General features: G+C 42.1%; 2 protein-coding genes across 2 annotated transcripts in view; both read right to left on the bottom strand.

Moving 5' to 3' along the window:
- The window catches only part of mosmoa (modulator of smoothened a), a 34,311-nt gene extending 27,666 nt beyond the window's left edge, over nucleotides 1-6,645 (bottom strand). Inside the window, exon 1 of the mRNA XM_004558303.6 lies at nucleotides 5,622-6,645. Coding sequence (XP_004558360.1) covers nucleotides 5,622-5,727 — 106 coding nt within the window. The 5' untranslated portion in view covers nucleotides 5,728-6,645. The remainder of the gene's footprint in view (nucleotides 1-5,621) is intronic.
- Nucleotides 6,646-8,121: 1,476 nt separating this feature from the next.
- Nucleotides 8,122-17,488, bottom strand: uqcrc2a (ubiquinol-cytochrome c reductase core protein 2a). The gene is made up of 14 exons (XM_004558304.2): nucleotides 17,335-17,488; nucleotides 16,264-16,365; nucleotides 15,896-16,045; nucleotides 15,674-15,738; nucleotides 15,510-15,566; nucleotides 15,283-15,407; nucleotides 14,665-14,762; nucleotides 14,482-14,539; nucleotides 14,167-14,262; nucleotides 13,879-14,078; nucleotides 13,443-13,523; nucleotides 13,291-13,367; nucleotides 13,055-13,208; nucleotides 8,122-8,441 (listed from the first exon to the last, which is right to left on the bottom strand). Exons 1-14 carry the CDS (start codon nucleotides 17,365-17,367, stop codon nucleotides 8,358-8,360), a joined length of 1,380 nt encoding a protein of 459 aa, XP_004558361.1. The 5' UTR covers nucleotides 17,368-17,488; the 3' UTR covers nucleotides 8,122-8,357.
- Nucleotides 17,489-17,797: the final 309 nt, after the last annotated feature.

The following is a 17,797-nucleotide window of genomic DNA, read 5'->3' as shown; positions in this document are numbered from 1 at the left end:
TGTGCCAAATGATTTTCTGAGGACATGTTAAGTCGCTTATTCATCATGCCTTCACACGACAGACGGAGGCAAAACTTCCATATGTCTTGAGAAAGGTCAATGCGACCGTTTCTCAGTGCTCCGAGTACAAATACACTAAAGATGGCGAGCCGAGGTCCTTTAAGGGAAGCACTGAGCTTTCGGATAAGACAACAACAAAGCTGAAGGACACAGCTGGCTGGAATGTGAGGAGTTATCAGGGATTCTCACTCCTTAGATTCAAATAATGCCACAAGGTATTGTACGAGGTAGACCAATTAATGGCAACAGCTCACAATACACTGATAAACTCAGGTCTTTCTTTCTCTCTTTTTGTTTTTTTAAATACATAAATGAAAGGTTATGGCTGTGTGAAGCTACTAGAAGATCTTACATTTTTGTCTCATTTGCATAGTAGTGCTGTCCAAAAATATTTAGTTTGTCCAGGTTTTTTTTGAAAATAGGAAGGCAATGGTTTAGACTCCTGGGAGGTCCTGTAGTTATATACAGTGGGGCAAAAAAGTATTTAGTCAGCCACCAATTGTGCAAGTTCCCCCACCTAAAATGATGACAGAGGTCAGTAATTTGCACCAGAGGTACACTTCAACTGTGAGAGACAGAATGTGAAAAAAAAAAAATCCATGAATCCACATGGTAGGATTTGTAAAGAATTTATTCGTAAATCAGGGTGGAAAATAAGTATTTGGTCAATAACAAAAATACAACTCAATACTTTGTAACATAACCTTTGTTGGCAATAACAGAGGTCAAACGTTTACTATAGGTCTTTACCAGGTTTGCACACACAGTAGCTGGTATTTTGGCCCATTCCTCCATGCAGATCTCCTCGAGAGCAGTGATGTTTTGGGGCTGTCGCCGAGCAACACGGACTTTCAACTCCCGCCACAGATTTTCTATGGGGTTGAGGTCTGGAGACTGGCTAGGCCACTCCAGGACTTTCAAATGCTTCTTACGGAGCCACTCCTTTGTTGCCCGGGCGGTGTGTTTTGGATCATTGTCATGTTGGAAGACCCAGCCTCGTTTCATCTTCAAAGTTCTCACTGATGGAAGGAGGTTTTGGCTCAAAATCTCACGATACATGGCCCCATTCATTCTGTCCTTAACGCGGATCAGTCGTCCTGTCCCCTTGGCAGAAAAACAGCCCCATAGCATGATGTTTCCACCCCCATGCTTCACAGTAGGTATGGTGTTCTTGGGATGCAACTCAGTATTCTTCTTCCTCCAAACACGACGAGTTGAGTTTATACCAAAAAGTTCTACTTTGGTTTCATCTGACCACATGACATTCTCCCAATCCTCTGCTGTATCATCCATGTGCTCTCTGGCAAACTTCAGACGGGCCTGGACATGCACTGGCTTCAGCAGCGGAACATGTCTGGCACTGCGGGATTTGATTCCCTGCTGTTGTAGTGTGTTACTGATGGTGACCTTTGTTACTTTGGTCCCAGCTCTCTGCAGGTCATTCACCAGGTCCCCCCGTGTGGTTCTGGGATCTTTGCTCACCGTTCTCATGATCATTTTGACCCCACGGGATGAGATCTTGCGTGGAGCCCCAGATCGAGGGAGATTATCAGTGGTCTTGTATGTCTTCCATTTTCTGATGATTGCTCCCACAGTTGATTTTTTCACACCAAGCTGCTTGCCTATTGTAGATTCACTCTTCCCAGTCTGGTGCAGGTCTACAATACTTTTCCTGGTGTCCTTCGAAAGCTCTTTGGTCTTGGCCATGGCGGCGTTTGGAGTCTGACTGTTTGAGGCTGTGGACAGGTGTCTTTTATACAGATGATGAGTTCAAACAGGTGCCATTCATACAGGTAACGAGTGGGGGACAGAAAAGCTTCTTACAGAAGACGTTACAGGTCTGTGAGAGCCAGAGATCTTCCTTGTTTGAGGTGACCAAATACTTATTTTCCACCCTAATTTACGAATAAATTCTTTACAAATCCTACCATGTGGATTCATGGATTTTTTTTTTTCACATTCTGTCTCTCACAGTTGAAGTGTACCTCTGGTGCAAATTACTGACCTCTGTCATCATTTTAAGTGGGGGAACTTGCACAATCGGTGGCTGACTAAATACTTTTTTGCCCCACTGTATAGGGATCAGTGTGAGGCACTGATGTTAAAGAAAGCTCTGCACTGCTAGCAAGGCATGGACAAGTTTGCTTAAGGCATGACAAGTAGCCCTAAGGCAAATTAACGAACACCAAAAGTCAGATAGAAATAGAAAAACCACAAAAAGTAATGCTGCATATCTCATACACGCTGAAAGACCACAGAGCCTTTCAAACACTCAAGTTATACATAACAATAAAAAATTCTTCATGAGACCATTTTCTGCCTAAAATATTTTTAACTGGTGCCTGGAAGGATGTTAATGATGGATAGTCAAATAGTTCCCAGAGAAAAATCAATGAAAAATGATGATCCCTAGTGTGGGCAAGAATGAAGCCAAACTAGGTAAAACACCACTTTTACAATACAATTTGTTCTGCATTCCCTTTTCCAGTAATTTCACACACTGAAATTTTATATGTGCAATGCAAGCGTGTGTTTATATTGGTTCACTGTAAGGATGGGAAAGAGTAGTTTGAACATTTTTTTTTAATCTTTGAGAGGGGAGGGCCTGCAGAAGAAGTCAGAGAACCACTGGGCTAAAAGGGGTTTGATTTGTGTCTATGATGACAAGCATGTTCAGTTTTCCCACATACACTGAAAGTGCCGGCGTGCATGTGTGTTCATTTTTGTAGTTGGTATAGTGAAAGAGTAGGAATAATGCACTTTGATATAGTGATGTGCAGTTAATTATAACACCATTGTGGTAATGAATAACTGTCTCATTCTAAACCATAATATCAGGATTTACATGACTACTGCAATTGGTTCTATTGGTATTATTCTCTGTACCCCAATAGATAACAGCAAATTGTCCCCCCTTCCTGAGCCTGGTTCTGCTGAATGTGTCTCCCTGTTAAAAGGGGGTTCTTCCACCCCACTGTTGCCAAATTACTAGTCATAGAGGATCACCTGATTGTCCCATCTCTAATATCTTACAAGGTTACCTTACCATATAAAGTGCCTTCAATTATATGTATGCATAAAAATAAAACTGAACTACATATTGGTTATAAGCATCCTTAAGGTGTTGAAAAGTATATTAAGAAACAGAACCACATTTTGGTTTGTTAGAAACAAATTCTAAACTTAAGGAGTATAACTCCTTAAGTTGTTAAAGCTGCTAAATCCAACCAATCCAATCCAAGTAAAGCTTAATACACACATCTGAAATGAATCTATATAGAACCTACAAAATAGCCTATGCAAGTGGTCTTTACAGATTTGGGAACAGAGACATAAATCCACTGTAAGGCTGTGTATTTAATCAAATTAAATTCTAATGAAAATGACACTGTTTTGCAATCATGTGCTCATTTTGCCTTTAAGTAGAATTTTTAGTTTTGTTGAAATATAATTAAAAGACTAAAGAAATTGCAGGAAGCACAACGGTGTAGTGGTTAGCAAGGTTACATCACAGCCAGAAGTTCCTGGTACTGAATCCAGTCTGGTTGGTGGTTCTCTCCAGCCACTCTGACTTCCTCCCAGTCCAAAGACATGCATGGGTTAGGTTAATTGAGGATTCTGAATTAAATGTGAGCATGAATGCCCTGCAACAGACTGGCGACCTGTCCAGGGTGCATTCCTGCCTGTCATCCTACGGACAGCTGAGACAGAATCCAGCCCACTCACAACCCCGAAGTGGACAAACAGATTAAAGCTACATTTTTCCAACGCCTATATGATGGTAAATAACTGCAATCCCAACACTGAACAAAATACTTCAGATTATGATTACCATACTTTTACCATAATCAAGGAGCCCTAATAAACAGAACTGTTTAGTGTGCTTGTCCCTCCTCCATTGAAACACTCACAAAACTGTGCTACCCTCACAAAGAGAATTCAAATCTGTGGGAAACTACTGAAAAGACATTACATAACGTTGACTAACACTCATTGTAAACCTACGTCAAGCTCCTATTATGCATTTCAAATGCTTCATATATTATTAAAATGACAAGAAAAAAAACAATTTAAAAGATGTGAAAAAGATGAACACGAGTGGTTTATCACCCACATGCCACATAAAACCATCCAAGAGTGGCCACATCTCAGTCATCAAAGAGAAATGTGATACCTGTGAAGGGAAGTGAGAAGAGTGACAGCAACAGGGAACCTGATCACTGTACAACATCCACCCCAATAACAACGCCCACACTCATCACAATCCTCCACTTCAAATATAGCAATGGCTCAACTTTCATCACATGCAGGTACAGAAGTGAAGATCTCAGCGTGCAGTCACCATGCACACTTCTTGTGGCTGCAGTGTGCTAAGTATAGATGAACTGAGACAAAGTGTCCAGAACTAAACTGCACTGGAGACCAATTACGCAGCTCGATCAAACTGAAGTCACTGTAGACAACGTCCTCATTTCATCAGCATCCTATTAAGACTTTTTTTTTTTTTTTGCAGATTAGTTATTCCACCAAGCAAACGCAGTGTGCATGTGTACTGGTGGATGATGAACCCTCCATGACCCAGTTACTAAGCTGTCATCCTGCAGAGGGAACAAAGAGTAGCAGCTGTCTGTCAACGGCCCGAACAGCACGTGCTTCCATCCCAAATCAGCCAGAGCGCCACAAATAAACATGCTGGCTATGGGACTGATCACACGGAGGTCGCTTCAAAAGTCAAGTCAAGTGCATTAACTCAGGATTACTTTTAGTGCTTCATGAATCTTCTTAATGTCTGAAAGTAATATGTAAGCAATAACATGACTGGATTTTTTTTAATCTAAAGATGCTGAGTTTATAGATGCTGAAATCAAAAAAAGGAATCCATGGCTGATTTTACAAGGTGGTCCAAGCAATAATTTGTCTTTTCTTCCTTGATAAATTACTTTTAAAAACACACTCAGCTCACCATTTCATCAGCCAGCTGTTCTACAGCTTTCCTAAAGAAACAGTCTCCAGCTCTAGCTTTTCAAATATCTTGCACTTTCTTTGTGAATTTCATGTAATTGTTTGCAGGTGGGTTTTATGCTTGGAAAACAATGTGACACACTATTGTTAAAAAATGTTTTTCTGTTATTTATTTCTCCTTTTTGTCATAAAAAAGGGAAACATTCACTACAAAAATGACTAAATATAAACCACTGCTATGCAAACATCAGCTGTCTGTCAACAAGGTAGATATTGATGTACACAGGAGCATCCCTCAATCTCATGATGGACATATTTATGACACTATATAGGCTCAATGATTGATTGAAAAGAACAAGTAGTGACAAGTCTATGTCGGAGGTCCAAAGTGCTGATTAATCAATTATGAAACCGATCAGCTTTACAAACAATGCTGCTGCTGCTGTGAAAGACAAAAGATGCTGCTGCAGATGAAACCCTTGCACACACAATGGGATATTTCTTTCTTTAGCTCACCTCATGGCACACACTGCTGCAATGTAAAGACAGAACACGCACACACTCCCACAAAAGTGCTTTAAATGGCCAGCCTTGTTTACCTGCTGATTCACCGGTGTTGATCCAGTCCGGGTTTGCAATGCTGGCTATTGCAAAGATATCTGCTGCCAGAAACAGACACCCCGAAATGATCGTTAGTTTATCCATGTCGCCAGCCGAGAAAGCTGTGAATGACGTGGGAAAATGTCCAAAATGTGACTCCGGGGGTGCTGAGAGACACCGTGGCCGTTATCAGTCCAACCTCGCCCCCTTCAACAGGAGCCTGCTGTTGTGGTTCTGCTGTGCATTTTGCAGCAACATTAGCTCCTTCGCGTCAGCCAAGCGAAAGCCTCCAGCTACAAAAGGCTCAAATACGAGGCACAAAAGCATCACATCTCAAGTGCTTGCTGTAGCTCGCTAATGTAAAACGATAATTTAATCAGCACCGAGCCCCCAAACAGCTTGAGTTGTTTTTTGGATCCGTTTTAACAGCTGCAACCGCAGCAGCAGCGGCATCGGGGTACAGCTGCGGCTAGCAGGCAGCTAGCTAGCTATTTCCCAGATTCGGGCTCGGTGTGCCGAGCTGCGGCCCAGAGGCTGCTCGACGGCCGAGACCGCAACTGCGCTAGCATTTCAGGAACAATGTCACACAAACGGAGGTGCCGGAGAACAGAAGAAAGCTCCCCTCACTTGGCAATATCCGCGTTTATTTCTGTCTTTAGCTCAGGTTTGTTGTTACCCGTCAGGGAAACGAGAACCCATCACCCTCTGCTGCTGCTGGGACCCCGTTCTCCTTCTCCGCTGGAATAGCATCTGGTGCTTTCGGTCCGTTAGCCTGCCAGCCTCTACCCGACTCCTGTGTTCTCCTGCTCCGGACCACGGTGATGGGAAGCCCGGAGTTTAAAACACTGCGTATTTCAATCCAAAAGCAACGCTGTGAGTCCTAGCCTGGACGTTATTGTTATGCTTTCCACCCGTATGCCCACCGCTAGCTCAACCTCCCCTCCTGCTTAATGACATCAGGCGGACACCCCCACGCAGCGTCACAAACACACATACATACATACACACACACCTCGGTGTCTTCACGTTCGGTGGGGAGGTATCTCGCGATACTGTGTGAAGACTGGGGGTCTTTTGTCCTGAAAATAGTGCTGTGCGATCCTGCAAATGCTGGCATGGAACCGATACCAAGTAAACACAGAGCGAGTACTGCCGATACCGATACTGATACTTTTAGCCTATAATAGGCAGCTTATGATGTATGAGAGGAATCATTTGTTTGCAAACTGTGAACATATTTTAGTAATTACTAAATCACTGATTTTTATTTTCCAGAATAATTAGTTAACACCTTTCAGCTTATCATTTATTTTGAAACTGTTTTTTTTTTGTTTTTTGGAGACCTGGAATATAATTGTGCAGGTCTCCAAAGCGGCTCAACTTCTCTTAATTGCCCCAAAGGCTATAAATAAAATATGCCTGACAGTCAACAAAAAAGAACTTTTTTTTTTCATTTCTAAAAATAACATATTTAACACAAATCGAGTAATCCTATAAAAACACTTTTGTCTAAATAATGACCAATAATAAGAGAAAAAACACGATCTTTCATAATAAACTGCTCACTGGTTTTCATTTGAGAAATTTCAGTGTTTTAATAGTTATAACTGCACACAACATCTGCTAATTTTTCACATTTTAATTGGCCTAAAAGACCTTGTGAACTTATATCGATCCTGTCACGCTAATATCAATCCAATACCAGCATTGGTATTAATACTATATAACTGCTGTTGACTTAGACTCCCTTTTGTAAATGTTTAATATTTAGATGCAGAAAGGATTCATCTTTTTTTTTTTCTCCTTTTTGATTTCATAGCCATTTACTGAATGGAAAGTACAAGTTATCTTAGAGTGTGCAGGGACAACATGCCCAGAGGGAAGTTTCTCATTTAAATATCACATATTCCACTAAATAATTACAACTTTCTGCTACTTTTTTGCACAAACTCCACCTCTTGTGTGCAACTATTCATCTTACAGACACAAGTCAGCCTGCACATTAATAGGCACCTTACAGAATACACGGGGGGCATAAAATAATGCATTTGTTAAATTACAGAAAAATGTTGAGCGCATGATGAGAGCTGGCAGATGTTAAACAACCTCAGTCATCTCAGGAAGTAGAGATGGCTTAGGCCTTTACTGTAGAGGGCTTCTATGTTTTAAATGAAACCCAGTTTATTGCCAGTATGGTATTAGCTCTTTTACTGACGATCTACAAGACAACCCTCAAACGTCAACTTATGTTTGTGCGCTTTTGGGTCCCCCCACTGGCTGATGAATGAAACAAAACCTCTTGGTGCTAAAGTGCTCATTACCTAAAATAACAGCTTTTTGCTGCCAGTGTTGGCACATAGTGCTAACGTCATCCAAAACCAAGCACTCTTCAAGATGATGGTGTGGAATCATCAATCTCATGCAGAAGACCGCACTTGTGCACGGCACACATGCCAGAAACTTGTCATTCAAAAATGCAAAATCAAGCAACAACCCAAGTGTTTTACTGTAATTGTTTTAATTTACACTGATGTACAGTTACACTGATGAATCCACCCTCTCCCCCACAACAGACATTACAATTCTGCATCTCTCTGTTGGTGCTCACACATATTGCAGGACAAACTACAAATGACAGGTGACATCCAATGAACTGCTGCAGGAGGCAACATCCAGGCACAGCATGCCCAAGCAGAAAGAAAAATCAACTGTTCTTATTATTCTTATGTGCATTTTCATACTTCATCCACAAATGGTGTATTAATGAGGTGTCCACTAGCTGACATGGTCTTCTTGCCATCCACAAATTTCTTTGCAGCCTGTAAAGAAAACAGAGCAAATTCACTGACGGGCAATATTTCCAAATATATCCCAGTATTTATAGTCCACCGAAACCCTGCCACAGCTCCGACACTACACAGAACCCCACGCAGCGACTAAACACAAATGCAAGTTTAAACATATGAATAAATAGCCTGCACGCATAATTTAATAACTTTTGTTTTTGTTAGTATAGTCTTCAGGGATATATTTTCAAACTGAGGCTGCCACCAGTGCTCAGAGGAACTACAGTGTTTCTATTTGAAATGAGGTTCAAATGTGAAACTAAAACAATATTTACTCTGTAATGATCTGTATAATCCCAAAAGCCCTTCAGTAAAACGCACTGTCAACATGATCTATTGCATCGCTTCTTAATGAACTGTTGTTTTATTTGGACATGAACAAACTAGTGAGCCTTTACTGGATGATTTATGACTCCAACCCACGCTCTACTACAGATGGGGTACATAAAGGTAAGACTGCTGCCACTGCAACCCAGTAATGTAACAATGACACGACATCAGATATAAAATCCATCAAATGGGTTTAAATTTGACATGCATTGAATCTAAAAACCACATGTATATAAGTGTGGTTGGAAATTTACAGGGACATGGATGTCATGGTCATTTTTAATGACTTTTTAAAACTTTTTCAGGGTTGAATGATTGTACAGTATACTTTAATGACTATTTCAAGTTATTCTGGATTTTCTCTAATCCACACAGGGTCAAAAGTATGCATATAACCTCAAATACTTACTTAAAAATAACTTTTAATAAGTGGTGCTGAAGGTTCTACAATGCCTTTTCATTTGATAACGCCTATTAACTTCTCGTTAGTGAACTAATGAGAGAGACTGACTACAGCTGGTAGTTTCTCTTTGCCAACATAGAAAGGATTTGTTTAACAGCACTCACTGGACTGACCACTACTCAGAATAATGGAAAAGTCTAAGGAACCAAGGAAGAGTGGTCCCCACAGAATCATACCAGAAGCTTGTTAATGATGAAAAGCAACTTGTTGAGGTGCAACTTGCTAAGGGACATTTACCAAATATTAATAGGGGTGTATGCAAGTATTTGTATATATAAAGCAGGGCTCTAGACTAACTTTTTGCCATGGGCGCACCGGTGCGCCCATGGCTAAAAGTTTGTGCCATGGGCCATAATTTTCTAAATTATTAACTAACAATCTTGTGCTTAAAGTGCTTTGTCAATATTGTAGAAAATGTTAAACTTAATCATCATCTCGGCCTCCTCTGACGACCTGTTTGCTGTTGCATGCTGCTGACAGGCAGTGGGGAGAGGGGACACTTGGGCAGTGCATTTATTGCAGCATATAATGTGTTTTCTGGGTACACTGTGCTTTTTCAGCATTCAAAGATTGATGGCACCGTGTCAGAGCACTGGCTATGAATTTCAGACGGATCAGGCCTTAACTTAACAAAAAAGTTATCAATCGTTCTTTTCATTTTTTCTTATTACCCACAGCTACATCCACTTCTGTCGGGCCAAGGCTGCTCACTAGGGCTGGGTATCATCACTGATTTCTAAAATCCATTCGATTCCGGTTCTCAAAGTCCTGATTCGATTCAATTTAGCCTCAGACAGTCAGAAATATTATAACTCTGATCATTTATCAGTACTGATACACATGAGACTTCATCAGAATTGTGAACATCACAGCAGATGCCTTTGTGTGAAAGTAACTGAGAATAAAACACAGAAAAACATGAAGGAGATTTTTCTGGTCTGGCTTTTTATAGCAGATAACCTTAAAAATATTCTGCAATATTCTGCAATTTTGCATAATTTTAAAAAGTTGAAATTTCTTCAGTATTGAACAGCAGAAATTAGGCTTTCTTGTCCGAGGTCATTTAAGTGAAAGAAAAGAAAAAGAAAAGAAAAAGACAGTGGCCGACAGCGCTGTAAACAACGGTGGACTGGTGGTTAATAAGCGAATGAATAATGCAGAAAACAGAGATTTGAGACAGGAAACTGTTCTTGAAGTACACAGAGAGAGAGAGCTGTGCATGAAGTGTGATTTTTATTGTGGTGGAAGCAAAACAGCAAAAGTCAGAGGGAATTCATGACGACATTTATCAAATGTGAAGCGTAGTTTGCTGCTTCTTTTGCAGCTGGCTCGGTGAATTTTGGTTGGAGAGACACAAAACCTGTAGCTCAGAATCAGCGCAAAAAGACGTAAACACAAAGCGGACCGACGCATCAGAATCGCTAAGCTCTGACAGCGTGTCCGTCTACGGGCCGTCGGGCGAGAAAGCCGAGAAAGACAAAGCTGATTCTGATGCGTCGAGTCCGTTCTGTGTTTACGTCTTTGTGTGGAGTGCGTGTACCTGCTCTCATTTGCTGTTTGGTGGTTGTTGAAATAGTTGAAATAGTTGTTGAAATAGTTTTATGAGCTTTAATCTGAGAATCTGGCGTTTCTGGCAAAACACAGTTATATTTTAAAGTCAATTCAGGATTTAATGAATCGATATCGCTTTATTCAAGCTACTCACCTCCCTCTATCCACCTGCACTTTCAACTGGACCACGGCCAATCAGAGAGGTCCCGCTCCTGACTATCTCTGATTGGTTTAGTCCACGATAGGGGCATAATGTGTGTCTGTTGTTCACCACACGGAGAGTTGCAGAGATTTTTTTTTTTTGTTGTTGTTACCTGAACAGTTGTTTATTTTTTTAGTCGCACCACTGAAAAATTTGGTCGCACTCTAGAGCCCTGTATAAGTATTTTTAAAGTCTTTAGGATGATATATACAGTGGGGCAAAAAAGTATTTAGTCAGCCACCGATTGTGCAAGTTCCCCCACCTAAAATGATGACAGAGGTCAGTAATTTGCACCAGAGGTACACTTCAACTGTGAGAGACAGAATGTGAAAAAAAAATCCATGAATCCACATGGTAGGATTTGTAAAGAATTTATTCGTAAATCAGGGTGGAAAATAAGTATTTGGTCAATAACAAAAATACAACTCAATACTTTGTAACATAACCTTTGTTGGCAATAACAGAGGTCAAACGTTTACTATAGGTCTTTACCAGGTTTGCACACACAGTAGCTGGTATTTTGGCCCATTCCTCCATGCAGATCTTCTCGAGAGCAGTGATGTTTTGGGGCTGTCGCCGAGCAACACGGACTTTCAACTCCCGCCACAGATTTTCTATGGGGTTGAGGTCTGGAGACTGGCTAGGCCACTCCAGGACTTTCAAATGCTTCTTACGGAGCCACTCCTTTGTTGCCCGGGCGGTGTGTTTTGGATCATTGTCATGTTGGAAGACCCAGCCTCGTTTCATCTTCAAAGTTCTCACTGATGGAAGGAGGTTTTGGCTCAAAATCTCACGATACATGGCCCCATTCATTCTGTCCTTAACACGGATCAGTCGTCCTGTCCCCTTGGCAGAAAAACAGCCCCATAGCATGATGTTTCCACCCCCATGCTTCACAGTAGGTATGGTGTTCTTGGGATGCAACTCAGTATTCTTCTTCCTCCAAACACGACGAGTTGAGTTTATACCAAAAAGTTCTACTTTGGTTTCATCTGACCACATGACATTCTCCCAATCCTCTGCTGTATCATCCATGTGCTCTCTGGCAAACTTCAGACGGGCCTGGACATGCACTGGCTTCAGCAGCGGAACACGTCTGGCACTGCGGGATTTGATTCCCTGCCGTTGTAGTGTGTTACTGATGGTGACCTTTGTTACTTTGGTCCCAGCTCTCTGCAGGTCATTCACCAGGTCCCCCCGTGTGGTTCTGGGATCTTTGCTCACCGTTCTCATGATCATTTTGACCCCACGGGATGAGATCTTGCGTGGAGCCCCAGATCGAGGGAGATTATCAGTGGTCTTGTATGTCTTCCATTTTCTGATGATTGCTCCCACAGTTGATTTTTTCACACCAAGCTGCTTGCCTATTGTAGATTCACTCTTCCCAGTCTGGTGCAGGTCTACAATACTTTTCCTGGTGTCCTTCGAAAGCTCTTTGGTCTTGGCCATGGTGGAGTTTGGAGTCTGACTGTTTGAGGCTGTGGACAGGTGTCTTTTATACAGATGATGAGTTCAAACAGGTGCCATTCATACAGGTAACGAGTGGGGGACAGAAAAGCTTCTTACAGAAGACGTTACAGGTCTGTGAGAGCCAGAGATCTTCCTTGTTTGAGGTGACCAAATACTTATTTTCCACCCTGATTTACGAATAAATTCTTTACAAATCCTACCATGTGGATTCATGGATTTTTTTTTTTTCACATTCTGTCTCTCACAGTTGAAGTGTACCTCTGGTGCAAATTACTGACCTCTGTCATCATTTTAAGTGGGGGAACTTGCACAATCGGTGGCTGACCAAATACTTTTTTGCCCCACTGTAGATTCAATGTATGTAAAGATGTATGCTTTACAAACATTCCACCCAGTTCAAAGAAATCATTAAAATCCCCAAATTACATGACATTCATTCCCTTAATGAGTTGATGTAAACGTCTGACCACAACTGTACTCTAGACTGCAATAATCACTTCTAACAGCTAGCTTGTTCTTCTGCAGCTGTTTGTTAAGTCATGCTATTAAAATCTCACTGAAAGCACACACCTTAACCACATCATTCTGGGTGATGGCATCTATAGCCTTGAGGACAGCGTCAGGGGCCTGGTACACTCCAGCGGTGAGAGCCTGAGCACCAATCTCCTCAAGCAGCCCCTCTGAGCTCTCCATCGACATCAAGTACTCCGCTTTCAGCTGGTTCCTGCACAGAGGTGTCAAACACAGACAGGAGTGAGCAACAGACCAGTTAGAACTCCACCTGCGTCATCTTTGTATGAACTTACTTTGCTCTGGTGATGTCAGCCTCAGACACGCCTCCCTCGGCCACACCCCTCACCTGTGCAATGGCGGCTTTGATCACCTGCACAGAGAGAATAATTCTGGCATTTCGGCAAATTTTTTAAATCAAGTTAGACACAGAAAACTTGGCAACTACCTCTCCTGCAGAGGCAGCTTGTGCAATGGTATAGACCCCAAACAGGCCGGAGTCGGAGTACGAGACGTTGAAGGCAGTGGCCTGAAAGACAACCAGAGGTTATCTGATGTAGAGTGAGAAACTGTGCATTTATAACAAGAACAGCCAAGCATCCTAAAAAATAAAACTATTCTAAATACTCCAATTGAGGCAAATCATTCTTTCAGCAGATTTCTGGAGAAGTTTCCCCAAGAGACTTCATCAAAGGAAAAGACCACTGAAGCCTTTTCTTTGTCTGTCAGTTCCAGACTGACGGAAAGCATCGTGCGCCAGTTTTTGGCTTTTTTGACAGATTTCTGCATTAAATCGGGGGAACACATCTCAGAAAGACTCATTAAAAATGGACTTGAACTGTTACGGCTACAAAAACCAGTGTCGCTGTCCTGTTTCAACTCACATCAAAGGGCTGTGTGGTAGCTTTGGCGATCCCCTGGCTCAGTTTGCTGGTGATGCTGGAGCCCCTCTTTACATGCGGACCAGCTCCCAGGATCCTTTGCAGCACACTGAAAGCATTAGCCTCGGCACTACCTGTCACAGCACCTTCACTGGCAATCAGAGCGTGGACAAGCTCATCCTTGTTCTGCACTCGCAGCTCACCTAACACACAATATTTCCTCATGAGAACAAGGCAGCGGCGGATTGCAGAAATAATTTAAAGTTGCTATTTTAAAACACAAGCTCCTACCTCCACGGTACACAGATTTAGCCACAGGGGCCCCAACCCCACTGCGGGCACTCAAGAGCCCCTCACCCACTTGCCTCAGGACCGAGTGGTTTACACCTGAATGGGTAAATGAGATTAACATCCATAAATGAGTGAAGTGGAACAGAGTTCTGACATGTCAGCAGTGACTCACTATCTCATTGAGATTTAAGACAAGCGTAAGCTCACACGTAAGCAAGACTGCTTAGGCTGGAGATTGCTAACTACCTATTAGGAAAGCCAAATGAAGAAGGGGGGGCAGCTGTGATGAAGCAATCAAGGCTGGACAACACTCACCTAGTCCTACTAGAGCCATTCTGCCAGTGGTGAAATGGTCCTCAACAAATGACTTAAGCTACAGGGAAGGATAAGGAGGAGGACAGGTGTTTAAGTGCATCACAAAAAGTACTATTTTGCTAATTGAATAGACCCTTTAAGACCCTTAAGAAAAAAAAAAAAAGATGTAACGCATATCCTTACCTGTTGAGAGGAGACATGGCCGACCATATAGTCAGGGCAGTACAGAGAGTTGGACAGGGTGTTTTTGTATGCTGCTTCATGCAACTTCTCAATTACACCTGCAGGAGAAAATTGAACAGGACACAATGAAAACTTTAAATATGGATAATCAAAAACTGCTGCATCTAAAAAACAAACAAACAAAAACAGCAACAATGCACAGGACTTTTTTCAGAAATCAAGTTAATTAAACAACTTTTGCACAAGTATTAACGTATGTCAGAAACCATGCAGAATATAATATATCTACAGTAATATGAGAGGGACTGGAATGCTTACTGCTCAATGAGGCTACAGATCTGACTGAAATGGCACAAAAAAACCAAAAAATGCCTCAATCCCAACAGCTCACGTTAAGCATTTCTGAAGTGGCCACAAAACTCAGAGCAAAAACATTATATAGCCTTGAGGTCTACCGCAGCTTAGCGAGAAGATTTTTGATGTTTTACATAATTATAGCCAAATAAAATCATCAAGGATCTTCTTTAGAAATTAAAAATCACTTTCACATCTGATAAAACTATTTCCTCAGTAAAAATACAGGCAATCAGGAGATGAACTGTTGCTTCTGTTACACACCTATCTGAGGACACTGCTGAGCCAGAGCCTTGTCAACCTTCACTCTGGGCGTCAGTTCGTCCACCTCCCATGGCCGAAACTCCTGAGCTGTAGTCACATTGACCAGAAACTCCATTAATGAATCTCTGGACACAAATAGGACAGCGAAGTGTCAACACAGCCTGACGAGTTTTAATGAAAATAGAGAAGAGAAAAAAATAACTTGACGTTAATATGGGAGCACTTACATGTCATCTCTCAAACAGTCGGCAGTGTAGACCATTGTCTCTCTTGATGATGTCGCGCTGCATGGATAGAGATGACAACACAGCTGATTCAGTGTGATCCGCTGCATAATTTTGAGCAACAAAAGCAGCGACGGTCAGTGTGTGCATGAAGTGTGCTCACTGACCTCAGGCTGCCCCCGATTGCTTCCACACTGCGACAGATCTTGAAGGCAGACGCTCCCTTTGTAGTCTACAAAAATAAAAATAAGATAAGTAAGCAGCGTAGGCTGTCAGGCTAGAGGTGCTGATAAAAACAAGTGCAGTCATGTCCTTCTTATTGTGGTAAGAATAACCTCAGGAATAATTAAGTTAGCTATCACACGCTTACAAGCTCATTCACAGTTTACCAGGTTCGCTGCCAGTCGTAACACATGGGAGACACCCTGGTTCTCCACAGTCTCATAGCGACTCCCAGCTTTCACAAACACACCAACACTTGACACGGGGGAGTAGTTTTCCAGCGAAGCTATCACCAGGCCGTTTGGGAGCTTGGACACCTGAAGGAGGAAAGAAAAAATGTTACACAAAACACACAACTTTCACACAGAAACAAAACTAGTGGTACACTGCAACTTAAGATGACACCAGCAATTAGAAAAATACTGCAAAAGCTCACAAAACACAGCAGAAGTGTTTTTTCGGAAGAAAATATCATGACAACCAGCTGTGAGTTAGATTTCCATTGTGTTTTGTTCGATTCGAGAGCAGCACCTACCTGGACATCCTGGGGAGGAAGAGGTGCGCCTTTGGACGGTTTCAGACCTGAGAGGGGTTCAGCCAGACTACCGCTCCTCCTGGCAGCTGCGTAGCAACGTTTCTGCAGGAAGGTGACACCGTAATTAAAGACAATGATTCATTAGCAGCTAAAATAAGAACAGGAAGTTATTACTGAATTATAGCCACAATCCCGTATATATCGTGCTGCTTTAAACTGTGTGTAAACACTAAATTGGCAGAATCTTAATCCAACAAAGAGTAACATGACCTCTAATGTTACATAATAGCTACTAACACATACAAGTAACACGCAGATTACACAAATATCACCAGCTAGGGAAGTCACCGCCTTTCTATGTCACATGGAGCTGCTTTAGGAAGGTCTTGAGACAACAACCTAATATAATCTAATACTGCAATCATCTAATATTATTTTTACTTTTAATTGGGTTTGCATAACTGATAATAGTAATTTTTCTTGCAGAAATGCCCAAAAGTATGATCTAGGCCCCCTAAAACCAGGCCGTCTTAATAGGACCACAAAATCAAAACAGCACCTGTGTGTGCAGGCTGAGAGCAGCTTGACCTGACGTGACCTGTGCACATTTATGTCCCGGCAGCAAAGTCTGGGACTAATGTGGGAATGCACTAGCATCATAATTGGATAACACCGAATTTATGACCAAATAGGGGGCCTGGTTCGGTCAAAACGGACGCTGGTGGACTGGAATTCAGGGATGACCTTCAGGTTACACCCAGCTTACCACAGCAATGCAAAAGGCGACATAAAACAGCTAAGTCGAGCCCACACGCTTTTCAAATTGTATTTATATTTTTTACTGCACACTTGATGTTTATTTTATTGTTTTCAGTACGTGTGAATGATGAAATTAGAACGTTGCCCCTAACTCGAGACAGAAACCGTTTTACGGTAGGTAAACTTGGAGAGCTAACCGGCTAGCAGGCTAACTGCTACAGCGAATGGTCGGTTTTTTTAGACCGGGACGAGCAGGGAGCAGATCCGGCGGATGACACCACTCAGACCGCACCAACACAACACAGGACTCACGGAGATAGTGTTCAGAGACTGTATTCCTCTCATGACTCCTCACTCTCTCCTTCAGCCGGTACAGAAAGACAGATATGACGGCAGACTGACGTCTTACCCACAACTCACTGCGCCGTGTAGTCGCTAAACCTTTCAAAATAAAAGTATCACAGCGTGTTTCAAGTTTCCTTGAGCTAGTGAAAACTGTTCGGCTTGTGGCTCATTAACAACATCAGCAAATAATAATAAACATCATTCCTCCCCTTTCTCCTCCTGCTTGGCAGCTCGTTCTTCAACATCCTTTGTCCAGTATATCCACTCACCCCCCTCTGGACGATTTATTTCCAAAGTGCTCAACCTGAGCTGTCCCTCAGATGTACTGACTTCTAAACCTGTTAATTACAGTCACTCACCTTCTATCTTTTTGTGACATAATAGCAGGTCTCACTACCATCCTGTAAACCTTTCATTTCAGGTTTGCTGC

This window comes from Maylandia zebra, linkage group LG4 (assembly GCF_041146795.1).
Source record: "Maylandia zebra isolate NMK-2024a linkage group LG4, Mzebra_GT3a, whole genome shotgun sequence".
Lineage (NCBI taxonomy): Eukaryota > Metazoa > Chordata > Actinopteri > Cichliformes > Cichlidae > Maylandia > Maylandia zebra.
The sequence above is the reverse complement of the archived record's forward strand: the minus strand, read 5'-3'. Positions and strand labels throughout refer to the sequence as shown.

Bases quoted from the DNA above. Each gene is read 5' to 3' on its own strand.
- uqcrc2a (XM_004558304.2), bottom strand. From the start codon at position 17,367: ATGAGAGGAATACAGTCTCTGAACACTATCTCC. The intron at 16,046-16,263 runs GTAGGTGCTGCT...TTCCTCCTTCAG, and splicing joins TTCCTCCCCAGGATGTCCAG to GTGTCCAAGCTCCCAAACGG. The intron at 14,763-15,282 runs GTGTGTAACAGA...TTTCTCCTGCAG, and splicing joins TCAGCAGTGTCCTCAGATAG to GTGTAATTGAGAAGTTGCAT.